This window comes from Rhinatrema bivittatum, chromosome 13 (assembly GCF_901001135.1).
Source record: "Rhinatrema bivittatum chromosome 13, aRhiBiv1.1, whole genome shotgun sequence".
In the NCBI taxonomy this organism is placed as follows: domain Eukaryota; kingdom Metazoa; phylum Chordata; class Amphibia; order Gymnophiona; family Rhinatrematidae; genus Rhinatrema; species Rhinatrema bivittatum.
The window spans coordinates 66972047-66993062 of NC_042627.1; the positions used below are offsets into that span (position 1 = coordinate 66972047).

Consider the following 21016-nt stretch of genomic DNA (forward strand, 5'->3'; position numbering starts at 1 on the left):
TCGCTATTATGGCTCCTCTTCCCTGGTACCCAGTGAGACAGCAAAGGCCTCCTTCATCCTTCCCAATGCAGGAAGGCTGCCGGGTTGCCATGGTTATTGCAGCGCTGTATTCGCCTCTGTGCTTCCTGGCTGCTGTGACTTTTTGCTGCCATTGTGTTTTGCAGATGGCAGCCTCTGCCTCTCCGGATCCCCAGGCGATTCCTCCTCTGTCGGCTCTGAAGCACCGCAGTCCAGCGTTGGTCATCGGCGATCCTGGCGTGCAGGCCGGGAGAAGCTTCCCCATCCTGGAAGGGAAGATGCCATAAGACGTCATAGTGTTCAGTAGCGCTCGGGTGTATATTAAAGTCTAATATGTTGATTCTATCTAATTTTCCTTTTTTAATGAAAAAAAAAAAGTATAATTAAATGTCTATATGGGTCTTTGTTACCTCTGTATAATTATCCCTGTTTATGTATCTTTGCATTCAGTAAGAAATGTCTAACTGAAATAATCATCCTAGCTTTGTTTTTATTAAAATACATTGTTATTTTTGTGTAACATGCGAGTGGCTCCTCTCCATATGTCCTTTATCAGAAGGAGAGGCCAGGGGAAAGGCCATCTTTAAAATCCTATCAGTGTCCCTGTCAGGAACCCTCCTCACCAATGTCCCTACTTCACCCAGAAATGTTGTTCCAAAGGGAAAAAGAAAAACCCTGTACTTCAAATACACTTCATCAAATGAAATAATCTCACATAATGTGCATTTTGCCAGAGACAATGTTATTTCTTATCCATTCCACCTCTCGGGATGTATTCACTTGAATTTGCTCCTCCAAGGGTTGCCTTGTTATTATTTACCTGCAATATTCCCGGGAGACTGCGGAGAGTCTCAGCGCCTCCCAGAATAATCCCTTAGGACAAGGCTCTTCTCCTTCTCGCTGACTGCATCGGATGGGGTACACTGGAAGCAGGGGGGCGGGCTGTCACTGTCCTTCAGCTGCTGCTACTGCTGCTTAAAAATCATAATTAAAAAAAAATCCTCTGCAGGTTCTTTAGTGAACGCCTCTGTTAACAATGGAGGCTCTCTCCTTGTCCCGCCCTCAAAGCTAAGATTGCTTTCCCTTGGAGGAAAGGAGCTCTCCGGTAGGAATTTCTCATTAGGGGGTCTCTATTCCCCTCTAGGATTGCCCCATTTCAGGCTCACCAAAGAGGGTGACTGTAGGGCTGGAAAATGCCAGCAGTAGTGCAGTTCCTGTTCTAGGGATATTACTCTTAGGGGGACCCAGAATCATGCTGGAGGAGAACTAGCCCAGTGGCTCGGGGGCACACGCCATGCGCTGCCCCATGGAAGGGCTTTCTTTCATTCCCTGGATGAGTCAGGGCTGAGGGACGCTGCAGAGTTCACAGTCCCTTGGGAGAAGGGATCCCTGGCAGGACTTAGGGGGTCACAACTGCGGGGTTCCAGAAGGATCCTCTTGTGCACGCCTCCCACCCCCCCGGCTGAGGATTGTGGTCGCACTGACTGGGCAAAACGAGTAGGCAGGAAATGGAAAACAGGGGGGAAAACAATCCTCAGGTAGCTGCCAATGAAGGGCCGCGGTGCCATATCCCAGCCCTGGTTCCCATTGACCTGGAAATCCAAAGGAAGAGGAGAAAATTGCTGAGACCCTAAAAAAAAAAAAAAAATCATCGAAGCAACAGCCTGGCTCCTTCTTGACAGCTTAGAGACTTTTAATTCTATTTTATAGCAAAAGAAATCACATATGTTATAAGCGCTACTCGTCTGAACAAAATGCGAGGGCAGGATGAGATGAACGCACAGCGCGACCTCGTTGCACTGCGCACACGCGCTCTGAAGCTCCCCCCTTTCCTTGTTCCCTACATACGGGCCGATACAGTAAAGTCCGCGGGAGAGCAGGCGAACTCCCGCTCTCCCGGCGCGCGCACAGGCCACTCTCCTGTGCGCGCGATTCACTATTCAAATTAGGCCCGACGGTAAAAACAGGCAAAAGGAGGCGCTAGGGACACAAGCGCGTCCCTAGCGCCTCCTTTTGGACCGGAGCGGCGGCTGTCAGCGGGTTTGACAGCCGACACTCAATTTTGCCGGCGTAGGTTCTCGAGCCCGCTGACAGCCACAGACTCGGAAACCGGACGCCGACAAAATTGAGCGTCCGGTTTTTGACCCTACAGCCGCGGGCCGACTTCAAATTTTTTTTTTTTTTTTTACTTTTGGAAAGTTTCGGGACCTCTGACTTAATATCGCCATGATATTAAGTCGGAGGGTGCACAGAAAAGCAGTTTTTACTGCTTTTCTGTGCACTTTCCCGGTGCCCGAAGAAATTAGCGCCGACCTTTGGGTAGGCGCTAATTTCTGAAAGTAAAATGTGCGGCTTGGCTGCACATTTTGTTTTCTGAATCGCACGGGAATACCTAATAGCGCCCGCAACATGCATTTGCATGTTGAGGGCGCTATTAGGTTCGGGGGGTTGGACGCACGTTTTCGGCCCCTTTACTGAATAAGGGGTAACGCTAGCGCATCGAAAACGTGCGTCCAATAGAGGGTTAACAGTGCACTCCGGAGTGCACTGTACTGTATCGGCCCGTAATGGCGTTAAGAAGCCCTAACGCCGCGGTCAGTGTCAAAAGAAAGGAAATGCTACGGTTAAGGCCAAATTTAAGTTTCAGACGAACAGGCAAGATAAGCGCAAAAAAACAAAAAAAAAATCCTGCCAAGGCAATTTGCTTGCACACAGTGTTAAAGAAAATGTCATCAGGCAGCACTGAGCACTAGAGGATGAATCGGATTGCCTGATCCACACGATCTTCCTCTTAATGCTATTCTTGGTATTCACGTCGCCCTGCCAGGTGCACTCAGACGTGGCAGCCGGTCCCTGGGTCGTGAAGCTTGCAGTCTAATAAAGCCACGAAACACAGACAAACATCTGGTGGCGATTTGAGTTGAAAACAGCAGGAGCGCCTGCAAATGAGAAGCTGGAGAGAATCAGGGTCAAGGTGTAAGGCTCAGAGTGGCCGTAATGAAGTCTAACTGAGCACAGGAGACCACTCTACCTCAATCAGCAGAGAAACCTTTGCCCCCCAGAAACAGTTATAATATCCAGGACTAGCTTATGCTACTGCTAAGCACAAAGGGATTTCCACACCAGCTGGGTTTGGGTGGCATTTTAAGTTGCTAAAAACTTCTAAATTACCATTTCTGTTTTAACTTTTTTTTTTTTTTTTTTTATCTGTCCAGGCCCGGATTTGTGCACAGGTAAAAAGAGACCCAGAACACCACATTTTGAAGGCACCAAATATTCAGGCCAAAGGGGAGCCTGCTTCTGCTTCCTTGAGGGGCGCGTACAGGCCCAGCGTCATTGGGTGCTGGCATCATGATCTTTCGTATGGGTGCCAAAATCTTAAATGAGACCCTGGGAGCTGACCAGACACCAGCCTGTTCAGGGGCAATGTCTGGGCTATCGCCTTGAGAATCATCCCTCAAGTCATCAAGAAGAGCCGTAGGCAGCTCTGAACTCTTGGATCTGCATTTTAAAGGTTTAATTAGCATGTAATCACTAGCAATTAACAGGCAAATCTTACCGCTAATGCCATTTCTATCACTGCCGGATAAATACACAGCAGTCTATGGGGCCGACTTAATTAGCTGAGCGTTAAAGCTGTGTCCTGAAATTCAGCGCACAGTTTCCCAATGTACAAGCTAATTTTTTTTTTTTAACTCCCAGTGCAGTAAGCTAATGGTATGCTAACGCATCGGGAGTTAAAAAAAAAAAATGTGCACAAACCAGAAAATGTGCTGAAAGAAAAGGCTTAGTGCAGAGAAAAATATGATTTATGCTCATAAATATTTTATGTGCAGAAAACACAGTCTGTCTGCAAAAAAAAAAACAAAAAAAAAACATGTATTCTGTGCATAAAATAGCAACAAGTCCTGCCTCTGCCCATAGATGGACCCCAGCACCGGAACCATTCCTCCACTTCTGACCAGGAGCAAAATTTCCAGCCCTAAGAAAACCTGAGTTAAGCCAGCGCACCTCTCTGCATTGAGGGGTAATAGCGCATATGTTCCTTTGCTTGCAAGAACAATGCATAGTGCATACACTTCAATGCACCCATTTCTCGTGCACAAAACCTGCTGCGTCAAGAGTAAAGTTTTTGCAACAACAAAAAAAAATGCGCACACAACTGCGAGTAAAACTGTGTTCTGCAAGCCCTGTGTGTGCATGCAGTATTTTGTCAACTTAGCTCCATCTCCATCCTTTTAAACCCTTTCATGTGTAGCACTAAAGGATTTCTCGCCCTTCTTGGCAACACAATTCGGTTTAGATGCATTTTCCATGCCGATACAAATATGGCTTCAAGAATAATACCAGTTTACGTGACACACCCCCCCCCCCCCTCCATATTTACTGTGCTCTGCCCTGCTGTGTTTTTTAACTGTCCTTAAGGGGGGGGGGGGTTGCAGCGCAGGTTTCCAAACTGACACTTGAGACCTGGCAAAGAAAATGGGCGCGGCGTGGAAAGGCAGGAGGGACACTGGCACCCAGAGCGAGGTGTGAAATGACTGTGCTTCATGGGAGGCAGGGTTATGGACAGAGCAGGCTGGAGCCATTCGCCTGTTAGTCTCCATACAGCGCGTAGGGGCCGATGCAATACAGTGCGTTCAGCCGAGCGCAGTGCATAACCCGCACTCCCACGCGGGTTAAATAGGCGCCGATCCACCCCCTAATGGAATAGGGGGATTAGTGCCTATTTAACCCGCGTCGGACTTGGAAAAAGAAACTGCAGACGCAGGAAGAGCAGCAGCAGCGTTGGGCCATGTACAAGAAATGAAATAAAGGCAGCGCGGGCCTGATGCTGCAGAAGAGGAGGAAGTGGCACGTTTGTTTCATAAGCCTGAGGAGAGAGATGGCTCCTCTGGCTAAATCAGGATCGAGGTGAGAAGAGAGAAGGAGTATGCATGTATGTGTATGAGAGTGCATGTGAGGAAGAGGGAGAAGAGTGCGTATGCATGTGTGTGAGTTTATGTATGTGTGTGGAAGAGGAAGAAGAGTGAGTGTGCATGTGTGTGTGAGAGTGTGCATGTGAGTGTGAGAGTGCAAGAATGTGTTTGGAAGAGGGAGAGAAATGAATGAGTGTGCATGTGTGTGTATGTAGAAAAGGGATGAGTGAGTGCATGCGTATGTGTGAGAAAGAAGCGTGTGTGTGTGTGTGAGAGTGTGAGTGAACATGTGACTGTGCTAGTGTCTGAGATAGAAAGTTTGTTCACATGCTGCTTCCAGGTCCCTTCCCCCTCCCCCTGCTGCCCTGCGATGATCTCAGGGTGACAGAAAATCAAACATTCCCAGGTATGGCTATTAAGGCTATTGTAACACATGTTGGATATGTGCTTGGCCCTCAGAAAGCCATGAGTAATCTGAATTACAGTTACAGTGTAGCAAACCTTCCATACATAAAACAGCATTACCTGCCAGCACTCAAACAGTAACAGCTCAACCTTTAAAAAAGCAACACTGCAAATATTACACCAGGTACTACAGTACCCCCCTCCTGCTAGAAAAATAGAGCAAGCTAATCTGCTCTAAGGCCCCACCCAGAATACCTCCCATCATTAACACAAGCAGAACAGGGACAGAACGTAATCAAAGAGAGCACAACGTGGAGGAATAGCCGCAGGGAAGCCAGGGTTCAAATCTCACTATGACCAAGTCACTTCATCCTCTATTGCCTTAGTTGCAAACTCACAGGCCCATTTACCATTTTGCGTTAGGGCCTTGACGCTAGCGTTAAATACTCGCAGTGCGTGCTAATATGCAAATGTCATATTAGTTATGCAGGCGGAAGGAGTTTGGGTGGAGTTAATGGTAATGAGCGGCTCCTAACGTCAAATGCAATAGAGAGACGCACAGCAATGTGGGTTTTAACTACACCTTTTTTCTGTGTGTTGTGCTCATATTAGCTGTGCATTACCAACCAAAAATGTTTTTATTGCACATGGCATTTTGGGGGGGGGGGGGGGGAGAGGGAGGGAGAGAGATAGAGCAAGCCTCTGTAGAGGCCAATATGTAATTTTACTATTATACCACTGTAAGAGGGGGCACTTTTAACTCGGGTAGGGAGTAGGTAGTGGGATGGGTAGAGAGTGCATCAAACTAGGTAGAGAGTACAAGGTACACATTTTCTCCTCTTGTACCTTTCATAGCTCCAAATGACAGAAAATCTTCAGTGATGTCAACTTTGCTGTTCAAACCTCTGACTGTATATGTAACCCCCCCCCAAACCTACCCCCCTAAATCCCACCCTGAGTCTCTCTCTCTCTTTGGTGTAGCAAAAATGAGCACTGCTGCGATAAATTTATTGCACCTTGCGGAAATTACCTATGTGATGCGGGAGCAGGAAAATTATCCTAACCACGCCCCTTTTTTTATCACAGGCACTATTTCTGCTATAAATATAGCATTTTGATAAACCTTTGGGTTAGATTATGACCCCTCTGGGTGCAGGGAGATAGTACAGTACTAGAATTTAATCTGCTTGGTCATGGCTAAAAGGCTGAATATAAATCAAATTTTAAAAAATAGAAACATACAGACAAAAACTGCATTGGAAACCGCAACAAGCCAGAAGCTGTATGTGGTGCAACAATGCAAAAACTGAAACCTCACCTTTCCTAATAAAAGTAATACCGTTCCTCATAAAAATAAAAACAAGTATAAAACATCAATTATAAAATTAAAACCATATTAATAAAACAATAAATGAATACACTGATGAATAGAATAACATCCAACTATTAAAAATTTACACATTAAAAAAAAAATGTTATTTATTTTACTTAAAAGCATTTATCACCTGCCTCTCCAATGATTGAGGTGAGTTCTAATAAAAAAACCCATAAATAATCAATAGGACATACCTGAACAAAAAAATCCCAAAATATTTCAAAACAGCAGATATCACATCCAAAAATTAAATATAAGGATAAAACAAATCCTCCACTTTGGGAACTTTTGATTTCCAGTCACCCTGAGATCGTACTAATAGTCAATGTGCTGCTTTGCATGATTTGGCATCACAGCAGGTTATTTACTGTAACATTGTCAATATTACACGTGGAAAACTATCCACAAAACTATTTGTTGCAAAGAGCAAAACTTTGCAAATGGCATTTGTGTGCTAAAATGACAAATAGCGTGAGCTGTCGCAGATCATACACCCCAGTCAGTGTTTCAGTTCATGAAGCAACCTTTTCCAAGCTTTCTGTGATTTCGTACATTTCTTTATTAAAACGTATACACCGCCGCATTCATGCGAAACACTTAAAGCCAAGCAATAAAATGGTAAAGCAAACTCATTGCCTTTCATTAGCTAAATTTCATTAATCAATAGCAATGGAGAGGGTCATTGGCTGCGTAAATAGGCCTGGCCGAGAACTGTCAAACCGGCTCAAAGTGCGCTCGGCCTTCCACAGCGCAGGGCGGCGCGCCCTGAGGCCTATTTAGGTCATGGGGAGGAAAATGACCTACGTGGATTGCATTTGGAAATCTAAGTGCGTTTATTATCCCACTGAACTTTTACAGCGATTAATAAACCGCTGCAGAGTCCCCGGGTCTTTTGTACCTTTGACAATTTTCAAAAGCTTCTACGCCCTTAAGGCGGGGAGTTGGAAATTGTTCTGTTTGGGAAGATTTCGAATGAAAAGTTAAGTGATTATTTTCAAAATTTGAATGATACGATGTTTGTTTTACCGTTTGGGCTTCTGTAACCCGCTTCGAACCCATGGCGTAGCGGGCTATGAATATTTTAAATAAATAAAAAAAAGGTAGCAGGTCGGGTTCGGCAGCGGGCTCCGAGTTCCAAAAGATTTTGGGTTGGTGACCCGGCACGACCCGGCAGAAATTCCCCACTGGAAATTAGATTAGGATTGACCATTGTTTGCATGCTGGCGCACTTCTGTGCATGCATTGAACCCCGCAAAGGAATTGTTTCTTTTATTTCACTTTCACTTGGAGATCAGGTTTGATCTGACTAGGATTCTTTTTATATCTGATAAACATGACCCCAAGGAATACCTTGCACTTTGCGAGGACACCACCATTCTTGTCATTGAAAGTTTAGCTAAAAATATAAAATGAAATTCATAAAGATGACATGATTTATGTTCAGTTGCTTTATCGGATCTTATCAAACACTTCTCAAAGCTTCAGGGAGCCTTCTCTGCAATTACGCAAGATAACAGCCGTCTGGATGGGGTTCACATAAAAACTTTTTATCTTGCAGATCAAACCCTTGGCTTCTCTCAGCTGTGGGCTAAACTCTTCTTCTGCTTCTGATATCGGTGGTCAGTGTCGCCTTAATCTTTGGGACGGAGTGACTCCATGTTGGCCCGGTCCCACTTTTTCTGCTCCTGTCATTGTTCCAGGATTTCAATAACTTCTCTTCCGCCCATCCTCTCGTGATCACTGTCTCACAAGCCTTAATAGCAAGCTCACATTCTCTCGTCTCTGTGCTCGTCTCGGGGGATTCTGCTTTCATGAACATTTGCTATCATCTTTATACCAATGGCATGCAGCTTTCAGGCCTCGCTCAAGCTTACCCCTGCTAGTCCTTCCATTCTACAGACCCCAGTTGGATGCTGTCCTGTTTCCAGAAGATTAAAGACCTGTGGACGATTTCCTGTCTATTACTTTTGGATGGAGTACAAACAGACTGAGTTTGTGATCCTCTGCTTCAAGTTTGGAAGTAAAGAAACATATTGAGAATCTCAGGACTGTGTATGAACTATTTTTTTTTTTTTTTGAGAAAGCAGAGTGAGATTGCAATATGTTTTTTTTGGTTTGTCCCCAGGTGTGTAGGGTGTGGAATGTACTTGGCACCACTGGCCAAAGGAATTGAGGAATTTGGAATTAAATTCTATGGGGGTAATTTTCAAAGGAGTTACGTGCATAAATGTAACTACTATTGTAGCAATTTTCAAAAGCCATTTACTCACGTAAAGTGCACTTATGCGAATAAATCCTATGGACGATTCAATGGCATATATTGTAGCAATTTTCAAAAGCTCACTTACTCGAGTAAAGTGCATTTGCATGCGTAAAACCCAGTTTTACGCATGCAAATGCTTTTTAAAATCAGACCCTATATGTTTGGAGGCAATATTCAGCTTATCACCTATGTAACGAATAGCTGGAGAATAGCTGATATAGGAAACTTAAATTCATACTTGGACTCATGGTGCAGGATGGCTTTTCTGTCATCGGTTCAATTTAGAGAAATTAGGACTGTCTAGAAAATGTTCTCAATTTATTTATTTATTTTATTTATTTATTTAAAAATGTTTATATACCGCCTTTACAATTCAAAAAGAATGAATCAAAACGGTTTACAACAAACATACATAATAATAAATTAAATAAAAGAAAAGAAAAATCATAAAATAACAATACAAGACTAAAAAAAGACAGTCATGCCCTGTAAAATTAAACAAAAACTAAATTGAGACGGTATTATAGCTCAAAGAAACAATGTATCTGGCAGAAAAATGATTGTAAAGAAAAAGTAAATGGATATTAACTTTGGGAATTTATGAATAAACTGTATGCTTTCTGAAATAAGTATGTTTTTAGTGATTGACTGTATTCCTGCAGACCCCAAGTATTTCCTTGGAAGTAAAGAATGTTGTAACCACTATCAGTCTTTTGATCAAATTGGATACCCACCTGTCCACGATTCCCCAGATTTCAGCCGTGGTAAGGTCATGCTTTTGTCAATTGAGATGAATATGCCAGCTTTGCCTGTCTTTAGAACATACTGATTCGACCACAATTATTCATTCTTACTGTAGACCCCGTCCCAGTCAGCTCTTTGGCACAGGGGGCACAGGGAGAGGCCATGGATCACCAAGGCACCATGACCTCACAGGGGGAGAAAAGACAGTGTTTTCGAGGCCCTTAGGTGTTTTACTTCTCTCTGCACACTGGCTTCACCCTCCTCATGACGAGGAGGTTCGAGGATCAGAAGCCAGATAGAAATTAGTGTATGCGGGGGCAGGATGCATTTTTACATTTCTGTTATGATTTGTTATGTTTAATGCATTACAACATTGTCATATTAACTGTTTTTACATGTTGTAAGATTTTGGTTTTATTATAGTCTGTTTCTAAGCTGGTGGTGAGTGCTGAAATATTTAATTTGAAAAATGAAACAAACTTCCCACCAGGACGGCCTTGAAACCTGTGTTTCTGCCCTCTGCAAGCTGAATCTGAGGCTTACGAATCACACCTTTAACTAATGCGCTTCTACGCACTATTTGACCAATCCCGTTAGAAATCATCGGCCACGTGATCTACTTTGTGCACCTTGAATTGATTAAAGGGTTTATTCCAATTTGTGGAGTTCAGGACACATAAAAGAATCATGGGCAGATTTCTGTCTGGGTTGGATCCTCAAGTACTTTTTCCCTTAGACAGACACAACCAAACAGAGCCCAGCATTACAAGTAAAGTTACCCCAACAGCACAGCTCTAAAATGCATGATATATTGTGAGTGCCATAAGATGGGAGCATGCAACTGCTGTAGCATATATCAACTGAACGATGCAAATGTGCAGCCGAGTCATAAACTGTGTTTACAGTACATGTGCATGAGTTTTTTACTGTTACTAATTTTAATTTTCAAATGAAAGCATCACTATTGTCTGAAATTAAAACTGAAGGCTTCTCAAGGTCTGAAGATGTTTCTCGTTTTGAAGTTGAAAAGAACGGTACAACGGCGGGAAGTTAACCCCTGGCTACTGGCAGTTCCAACAGAGAGAATTCAGCTAATCAGGGAATTTATTTCTGCTTCAAATCTGAACCAATCAACCTACCTAAAGAAGGGACTGGGAAATCCTTTGAGATACAGCAACAGAGTTAACAGTTTAGACACAGTAAGAAATAGGGGGATTGCCTCTTGAAGTTGGTGCAATGCTCCGGACACTCCAGACCTGTGCTGAGTCGTGGGACGAAAGGTAGAAGATGGGAATGCAGGAGGAGTCCAGATTAAATGCATAGCATGGGAAGAACGAGATGGTGACATATAAGCAATGCTCGCTACCTGCCCAATCACTCAGAGTTTTCCTTGAAAAGCTCATTGAAGATTAACAGAAGTCCCAGAAACATTCATGATACTCTACTGCTCCCAAAGGGTTGGGGCCTTTTTCTGTGCAGAAAACTCATTCCCGTGTTTTGAATTGCGCAGCACAGTGTTGAGCCCCTTGCAGGGATTATGTTTATGTAGATCTGTGGCACACGGGGGGGGGGGGGGGGGCTTTTACCAAGCTCCCAGCTCAGTGGTCCTGGGGGGCCCGAGCCATCCATGGAAAAGCACATTCCCACTACAGCAGTGGCTCCGGCGTCACTTCAGAGGTTCCCAAGCTGACACTTCAGCTCCAAGGGGGAGAGTCAGGCACTTGTGCAAACAAGAGGAGCGAGGTGAGATGCAATCGCCCTTCATGCCAGGCAGCGATTAAGATAAGAAAGGTGAGGAAACCAGAGGGGAATTGCTTGAATTCTCCACGTGTTTTTAAAACTGAAGCTAAGGCGGTTATAGGGTGAAGACACTTGATAAAACAAAACTTTTTGGCAAAGATTTGATTGGACCGTGGTGACGCGCAAGCACGAGCGGCGAGAAGGATCGTGCAGGAGAAGGGTAGTAACAGAGATTATTAGACCCAAACTGCTCCCCCAGATGATGGCTTTTCCTGTAGGCCTTACTTTTCTTTCTCTAATCAAAAATACATTTGCCACACTTGTGATGATTTGTGGAGGGGCAGCAGAGGTGATCTTTCATGTTGAAAGCTTCTGGCTGTGACTTGGGTGTCTGAGTCGTGAACAGAAATTGAGAAAACAAAAATCCGGCCGATTGCATACGGGCTCGATGGCTTAGGCAGCCGCGAGCAACCCCCTTTCGCCCCTCCCGTCACCCACACAGCCAACCACCAGCAGACTTTGCTTATGGGAATAACAGGGCCACAGCTCTATTACGTATTTACATGTGGCAATATAGGCCCGAGCAAGCCTCTGTCCCTCCACCTATTAAGAGGTTGCCATGCTGGGTCAGACCCAGGGTCCGTGAAGCCCAGCATCCTGCCTCCAACGGTGGCCAATCCAGGTCACGAGTGCCCAGCGAGCCCCCTCACTCCTCCTCTGCCCTCGGCCCGACCATCCAGGACCAGCCCGCACCCCACCACGTCCGTCGCCCTCCAGGCCACCATGCCGGGCGACGGCCGTGTCTCGGACGCCATTGGCCCCTCAGCGTCCACCTCATGCTTCGCTAATTCATTCCTTTGCGTGTGCTCTCAGGCTCAGGTACCCCCCCCCCCCCTTTTCCAAGTCATTTCCCCAAATGAGTCCCCTTCCCCTTCCAGGAAGGGGAAAAAAGGAAGACACCTGGATGGCCCCCTCTTATCCTCTTACCTGCTGGCTGCCCCCCCCCCCCTCCTCTGCCCAGCATCCAGAAGGAAGTGAGCACCTTCGGGGGGTGAGGGGCCCTCTCCCTGTGCACTCCAGCCTGGGGGACTTCTCCTGTTCTGCGTCTGTGGCTGACAGAAGAGCGCGCGGGGGGCAGCCTCAGCCCTTCCTCCGTGGTGACGTCGGCAGTCGGGGGGCCTGATCGGTAGGTGAAAAGGGGAGGGGGTGGGGGAGAGAAGGTCCTCCCAAAAGCAGAATATGAAGGGGGTGAAGCGGGGTGAAGCCGAGCGCATATTCTGAGACCGGGAGAGGGGCTTGCAGACCACACACACCAGGCCCTGTTCCACCCTTCGGCTTCCCCTCTTCTATTTGTTTTTTTTTAATTCGGAGGGCGACATCTTAACGCCCAGATCACTCTGAATATTCCTGCGCTGGGGAGATCATGCGACTCCCAACCGGGAAATGCCAAAAAGCAGGTCGCTTGGAAGTCTGCCTGAATGCGATTATTTATTTAGTTAAAAGCATGCGATACTCCACCTTTTCCTAAAGGTAGATCCAAGGCAGATTACATGAAGGAACAAACCACTGAGTCCATAAAGCAATAGATGTCTACAAATCTGAGTAAGTAGCAATTAGGTCGGAGTAAGGAAGCGGGTGAATTGGGTATAAATTGCACATATTTAGTAAAGAAGTAAGTTAAGGATAGAGTGGGTGAATCTTGTGGGATTTCTGCTCAGAGAAACGGCCGCTGGGTGAAGTCGCTGCTGTGGTTTTTAAGGGCAGGCCTGGCCTGGCCAAACACTGCCATTTTCCCGGCAGGTGGAGGTGACAACAAGTTCCCAGGCAGAATGCGAGAGGTAGCTTCTTCCACATTTTAGGGGTAGAAGAGCGAAATGTGCGAAATCTCAGAGGAAGGGAGAATGGGAGTTCCCTCATGGCGATGCAGGAGAACAGAAGTTGGGAAAGATATTCCAGGGGCCGGTTGATTCATACAAGTGAAGGCAAAACAAACACAAAAAAAAAAGTGTTTCAAATTTTACCCCTCCTCCCAACGGGGAGCCAGTGTGGGAGATGCAAAATTGGCGTGACGTGGTCAGCGGTGTTTGAGGCGGCATCGCGCGATGCCGCGTGATAGAGGGCTGCAGCGGCTGGCAAAAATCGGCGAGTGCCTGAGGGTAGCCGGGGGTCACATTTCTCGAAGTTAGCTAAGCAGGGGATGAATCCGGCCTCCATGTGGATTTCTATTGCAAGATGCTTTTTTGGCTTGCTGCCGAATTTGGCAAAAAGCAGACTTGCATCCTCTTCGGGTACCGGGCCGGGTATTCCGCATCACAAAAAGGAAATGCACATTGCAAACGCTGCCCATGTGCCTCGCATGAATAAGCTTGTGTATTGCAGACAAGTTCAATGGCTGGAGACCTGCCTTCTTAGAGCGTATGTGCTGATACAAATTTACACCAAGCTGCCAGTAAACAGTCCCTGACATCCTACAGAGAAAGGAGAGGGAGGAGGAAGGAAGGAGAGGAGAGAGGCACACAGACTCGGTTATCTTTGAAATGAGCTGCTAATAATTATAATTCCTGTCATCCAAGGGCCCCAACCCTTTGAGATGCAGCCAGCTTAAAATAAGACTGGCTTCTCAGTGTGAGCTCTCCCCCCTCTGTCATTCCCTGAGGTCTCGCCTCCCCCTCGTCTCCTGTGGGAATCCCATTTAGAGGGACGGAGGTAAGTGGGCTCTGTCTGCCTGAGCTCCTGAGATAGGGATTGTTAGGGCTGTCACACCAGTACATTTAGTGCTGGCTCCCTAACACTCATCTTTTTTTTTTTTTTTTAATTTCCAAAAAGTGCCACCATGAGCATCCTCTGGCAGATACAGCTCTGGATTCCCGAGTGTTGTCTTTCAAAGTTTTATCATCCTGCAAGAAAAGCAGCTCCCACTCAGACGAAGCTTTCTCCCACATGAGCTGCATCTCTTTAAATGTCAGGTATTAACCACGAAGATATGGACACTGCCCTCCTGGCTATCATAGTAAGAAGGGTCCAGCTGCCTTTTGGCACACTTCATATGTTAATGCTCAGACTGGAGCGGTAAACAGCATGGGGCAGGCAGAAAACAGCTGGCACAGTCTCCCAAAACAACCTGACGGTTTTCTTGTAAGGGGCTTAAGAACATAAGATATGCCAAAGGTCCATCAGGCCCAGTATCCTGTCTCCAACAGTGGCCAATCCAGGTCACAAGTACCTGGCAGGATCCCCAGGGGAAGAGAGACTCCAAGCTGCTTATCCCAGGAATAAACAGAGGATTTCTGCACCTCCACCTTAATAATGGTTAATGGACTTTCCCCTCCAGGAACTTATCCAAACCGTTTTTAAATGCAGCTACACTAACAGCTTTCACCACATCCTCTGGCAATGAATTCTAGAGCTTAATTATGCACTGAGTAAAAAACAAATAATTTCTCTTATTAGTTTTAAACGTATTATCCGGTAACTTCATTGTGTGTCCCCCTCGACTTTGTACTTTTTAAAAGAGTAAAAAAACAATTCACGTTTACTCATTCACTTCACTCATGAATTTATAGGCCTCTATCACATCTCCCCTCAGCCGTCTCTTCTACAAACTGAAGAGTTTAATAGGAGCTGGATGTTTGCGGGATACTGGAATTATTGGTAACATCCCGGAAGCTGTCAGCAGCTTCCATCAGCTGGAAACTTCTGTTCTGCCCAAACCGCCTCAAGCAGCTCAGTATCGTTCATGGAATTAGTCTGGACTTTTACTTTTCCGAACAACACTCAAGGCAGAGTGCAGCATTATTTGTATTCGGGAATAATAAGTTCTTTCTCCAAAGAGTTTGCAATCTAAGTGGGAATCTAGGATGAGGGGAATGGCTTTGCAGCTTCTCAGCGCATTGTGCTAAGCACCAGGCCACCCATTGCCTCGCTAATGCATTCCTGCAGCCTCCCCGAGCAGGATCCTGTCCTTGAAATACGTTCGGAACCGGTTTTCCCTTCATCAGACTTAACCTTTCCACCGCTCGGCTGCTTTCTTCTCCCCCTTTCCTCCTCCCCCTTGCTGTGCACCAGAACTTGGTGTGCGATTTCATTCTGATCCCTTTCAAACCTCAAAACCTGCCATCTCTGTCTATTCCACGCCACTTTTCCTCTGTCAGATGAATCCCTGTCCATGCTCCTCCCTGGTCTGTTTCCAAACAAGTCAACGCTCTTCTCCTTGCACGGTATGGCAAGCTCCTATCAGGTTTATATTCCTCGTCTTTCTACATTTGCACCAGCTCTGCTCAGACTCATTTTAATGTCTGCTTTCTTGATTTCTCCTTGGTCTCCTGTTATGCTTCTTCTTGCCACTGCTCCTCCTTCTCTCTCCAAACTCACTATTTCTCCGAAAGCGCATTGGTTTTCTGGGCTTGCTTGTCTCCTGACATTATTCAGTTACAAACCCAAGTTCGTTCAAGAAATTACCGATAATCATCAGCTTTGTGAGCTTTTTCCTTTCTGGTACCTAATCCTGCATGATTTTTCTTCCTTTTGATTCCTGTTTGGGTTTTTTTTTTTTTACTAGTATCACAGTGTTGCACTACATTTTATTTGTATCACAGAGTGTTGCACTACATTTAAGTTGTATCACAGTGTTGCACTACATTTTATTTGTATCACAGTGTTGCACTACATTTTATTTGTACTACATTTTATTTGTATCACAGAGTGTTGCACTACATTTAATTTGTATCACAGAGTGTTGCACTACATTTTATATGTATCACAGTGTTGCACTACATTTTATTGTGCTAGGTCGTTGTAGAAAGCACTTCATAAAGATACAAAAATAGTAATGATATGAAGGGAAAAAAGCCTAAAAAACTAGATGGTCCCTGAGCCGCATCAATTAATGTGGAAAATAAATGCTTTATCGTAAGTGGCAAAACACGATTAACAGAAAACTGCCACCGCCTCAGACTATAATCATGCAAGTTATAGAAAACAACAACTCAGCTATGCGACTAAATTAGAAATAGTTTCTCCTTTTGATATACCGGCCCTTGCATTTCCTAGTGATGTCGGCGATCATACACTGTATAGCTCAGGAAATAGCAGTATTGTACTACTTTTCCCACTCCTGTCATGTCTGTGGGATTCAAGTCAACCAGAAAGTTGGACTATTTCAGTATCAGTATCAGTCAGCTTCACTAGAGGAATTGTCATCATCAAAATATAAAAGCCAACATAAAAACTCAAGAGATGCTATGAGAGGTGACAAGTGACTTGATTCATCAAGGACTTCTCCCACAGAACAGATACAGAATGGGAGAGAACACTTCTCTTTGTAAAATGATTAACATTTGTTTTAAACCCTCATGTTCTAAGGGCATTCAGGAGTCTGAAACAAATAAAGCACCTTTTATTGAAGGATATAGAGGAAGGGGATTCCTAGCCATCAAAATGGGATCGGTCCTATTGAAGATGCAGATGTTACCTGGTGCTCTGTGCAATCCTCAAGTCCAGGACTTCAGCCTGCGATGGTGAAAGGATAACAATGTACAGAATTAGATATGGAAGATAGAAAATTAGACATTATTTAGGCATCCTTCTGCCTTACTAAACAATTGTGTGTTTATCCATCCGTCTCTCCTGTATTCCCATCACAGCCTTCACGCTGACTTTTGAGTTCATTTCTTTAAGAGTGAAACTGCACACCTCTTGGTCCAGGGAACTTTTTTCCCAGAGACCCCCTGCTTCCCCATGTTCTCTCCTCCGAGACTTTGATGTGCTGATGGTGGCTGCCAAGGTGCCACTTCACACCTCTCCGTACAAAGGATAAAGCCGGGAGCTGCCGGGCTGCACAGACACTGCCAGAGAAGCACGAGGTCCTGGAAGCATGCACAGCTCGCCAGCCTACCTCCTGCCTCCAGACCCTGCCCTGATGCAGCAGTGGAGGTTTTCGGATTCTGATGGATACAGCAGCCTCTCCCCAGCATCTTCCACTGACTCCTATGGCCTCTCTCCTCCATATCCTCTCTACCCAACCTCTCCCGGGACTTACTACAGTGTCTTTGGAGATCAGACCCAGGCAGCAGCTCCGAGAAGCAGAGCTAAACCGTCTTCAGTCCAACAGGGCAAGAGAGGCAGGAGCAGAATGGCCTGCAGCCAGAGGCAGAGTGCCAGCGAGAGGGAAAAGCTGAGGATGAGAGACCTATCCAAAGCTCTCCACAACCTGAGGAGCTACCTTCCTCCCTCAGTGGTGCCAGCAGGTCAGAACCTCACGAAGATTGAAACCCTGAGGCTGACCATTCGCTACATCTCCCACCTGTCGGACCTGCTGGGACTCCGCGAGGAAACCTTGACCCAGAGAAGGGAGGCCGAGATCCGAATGTGCGACCTGTGTCCAGAGGGTCTGGGTTGCTCTCAGGACAAAATGCACAGACTCTGCCCAAGCTCTCCAGCCCGGCTGGAAAGTTCGTTAAGCTCATTCCAGAGCTCAGAACCCTTCCAGGCTTCCCCTTATTATTCTTGTGTGTTTAGCCATCTAAGAGCGTTCCCACTGCGGCCTGGAGGGCAGGCCCCAGCTGCTGACCCTCAGCTGGCATCTCCTTCCTGCTGCGAGGTCAGATTCCATCCAGGCCAGTGCGGTGCCGAACTCCTGCTTCCAGCTTCCTCCAGCCTGCAAAAACAGGGAGCAGACTCAGCAGCTTTAAAGCTGGTCCCAGAAGAAGAATCTCCCTTGCCTTCGCCGGTCTCTATAGACCTGGGATTTTTTCAGGTACACCAGTGATATGCTCATGTTACGCTTATTTATGTTGCTGCAGAATCTACACTGTTGGGTTAATTACTGACGCCTTAGGCGCTTCACACTTTATTTATGGTCCATGTTTCTACGGCATTACTTCAATGATAAGCGTCTTTCTGAAAACAATGCACAACCAAAACCCTGGGCCGGTGATTCCCATGGCTGTCTGCTGCAGGGGCTTGCAAGTCGTGAGGACCCAGTTAGGGGTGTATCAGTCAGAACGACTTCTTTTTTCAAATCCAGGCACAGAAAGTTAAAATGGGTTTCAATCTGATCACTGCCCAATGAGATCCAAAGTAGGAACGAGGGGGAAACAAGCAAGAGAAGTTGTAAAAGTGCATTTTCACTCTGCTTTAGCCACAGAGAAGTGAATCATCCTTTAAAGGAACTTAACTACGATTGGAAAGTCTTAGAGGGGCCTGTTGGTAGTATCGGGGGTACCAATGAATACACGGATTAGGTGTGTTCACATTTAAATAAAAATGAAACAAACAGGGTTCTGTGCTACACGGAGACGTAGAATATAAAATGAGATGTCAATGTTGCACATTAATATGCTTTTTAATGATATGCAAAACGTTTTACACATGACATGGAGATGCAAAACTAATCAAGTGTCACAAAGAAATGAAGTCTCGGAGTGGTTTTCAGGCAGAAATGCTTGTGTGCAAGCTTGCAGACACCAAACTGCCAGCAGACTTAGGTTCAGCACTGCTGGCAGGGACGCAAAGTCTGACGAGAGAGTAACCATCATTTTTCACTTCATGCTCAGTAATAAAACTAAAGTAAACAGAACAGATTTTCAGCAGGATGGAGCTGGCTAACTCCAGCCAGATCCCGCAGGATAAACATCTCACAGACTCCCCCCAATCCTACTAACTAGGAAGCTAGATTTCCTCATTCTGGCCCTGATTGATAATCAGCTGCGCTTGGCTGGGCAGTTATACAATTTTACTTCTGATTTAAGAAGAAGTTTTGTGCACAAAAAAATGTGCACACATTCCCGAGTAAAACTGGGAGCGCCAAGTAGTGTTCCTCCCTGCAAAATCCCAAGTTAATCAAGGCGCTGCCTATTGCTCTCTAGTCAGAGCGGCGCGCGTAGGATTGACTCAGGTTTTCTTAATGCTAGAAACTGAAGCCCTGGTTAGAGGTGGAATACAGGTTTCGGAGCCGAGAGTTTAGTGTTTGAGTCTGAACCTGCAGTTCGTGGTACAGGGGATCCCGTACTCGGATTTGTGGGTATAAATCATGTCTTATATGAATGTGCAAATTGTGTGTTCAGCGCATGAGCCATGTTTTGTGCGTGCTAAGCTGTTACTTCTGCGCGCATTTCCAGGTTATTTGTGCTAATACATCAGGAGTCCTTTAAAAAAAACCCCAAAACACAAGGGGGAGGGGAGGCAACTCCCAGTCCGCGAGTACCACAAATGGTCGGGTTTTCAGGATATCTGCTCTGAATATGCATAAGAGAGCTTGGCATACCATGAAGGCAGTGCATGCAGATCTATCTCATGCATATTCATTGTGGATATCCTGACAGCCCAACCTGCTTGTGGCAGGTGGGGCGACCGCAGCTGCCTTCCTCTGCATTAGCATACCATTAACTTACTGCATCGGGAGAGAAGTCCTTTTTTTAGCAAATGAGAATAGAAAACTATGGACTGAAGTTCAGCGCATCCTTTTTACATTGGGGGTATCAGAAAGGCTCTGGCCTTGGAAGCATGATTAGGTCAGGCAGCGGGGGGAGGGCAACAGGGGTAGAGGGGATGACAAGGCGAGTGAGCTTAGCTGGTTAGTGATGATTTCCTGCGCTTGTCAGCTGAGGTGGGGGCAATGTTACAAGCTGTGTGTTAAGACTGTGCACTGACATTCAGGGCACTGTTTCTGAATGCGTGAGCTAAAAAAAAATGTTAGCGCCCAGCGCACTAAGCTAATGGGACGCAAACACACTGGGAGTTTGAAAAAGCAGGCAAACCTGAAAATATAGGCAGAAAACATTTTGTTTGCATGAATCACGGTTCCTGCATGTAAATCCCAAGTACTGGACCCCCCCACACCACCAGGTTCAGCCTCATAGACTAACAGTGACACCAGGAACTTTACTCCATCTCTGAGCAGGAGTTACATTTTGAGCAGTAAAAAAAAAACCAAAAAACCACCCGAGCCAAGCCTCCGCACCTCTCTGCATTAGGAGGTAATCGCTAATGCTTCATTAGCATCAAACTTCCATGTGAGGACGCTAACCAACACGCACAGCTCGTCCTCACTGCATCAGCGGTAAAGTTTGCGCACAAAACATGTGCACACGACTGCAGGTAAAACCGGGCACTCTGCCGAGCCCACCTTATGACAAATTTGCTGAAAATGTGCCCCTGAACACAGACACCTACCTGTGCCCCTGTCTTTCATACGTATAATTGCTTTACATTTTATTCTTGAACTTGAAAGCGCAGGTCTGTTTCTTGCACAGAGGAACAAAAATCCCCGTTTCCAAAGTGCGAATTGTTTACCGAATGTCACTTGTCATTTGGCCTCCGTGCGCATTTCATCTCCCTCCAAAAGCTATGGGAAAAGCTTGACTTAACTCTATTAAGCAGTAGTAGCAAAGCAAAGAAATGGATTAAGCTGATAAAATACATCTGTTATACTTTGTCAGCTTAAAACATGAAACAGGACTAGATATGGAAGCCAGTAATCAATAAAGAACAATTTTACTGTCCTGCGTGGCAAAAAGCACGATAAATAAGGAGCGTTACCATAAAGCTCCTGGA

At 45.7% G+C, this 21016-nt stretch overlaps 1 protein-coding gene across 1 annotated transcript; it reads left to right on the forward strand.

Annotated features, from left to right (window-relative positions):
* The first annotated feature begins 17336 nt into the window (after positions 1 to 17336).
* LOC115074745 (mesoderm posterior protein 1-like) lies at positions 17337 to 18230 on the forward strand. Its single transcript, XM_029574508.1, has one exon. It carries the CDS (start codon positions 17337 to 17339, stop codon positions 18228 to 18230), a length of 894 nt encoding a protein of 297 aa, XP_029430368.1.
* Positions 18231 to 21016: the final 2786 nt, after the last annotated feature.

Coding starts and splice junctions, on each gene's coding strand:
- LOC115074745 (XM_029574508.1), top strand. CDS start 17,337: ATGCACAGCTCGCCAGCCTACCTCCTGCCTCCAGACCCTGCCCTGATG.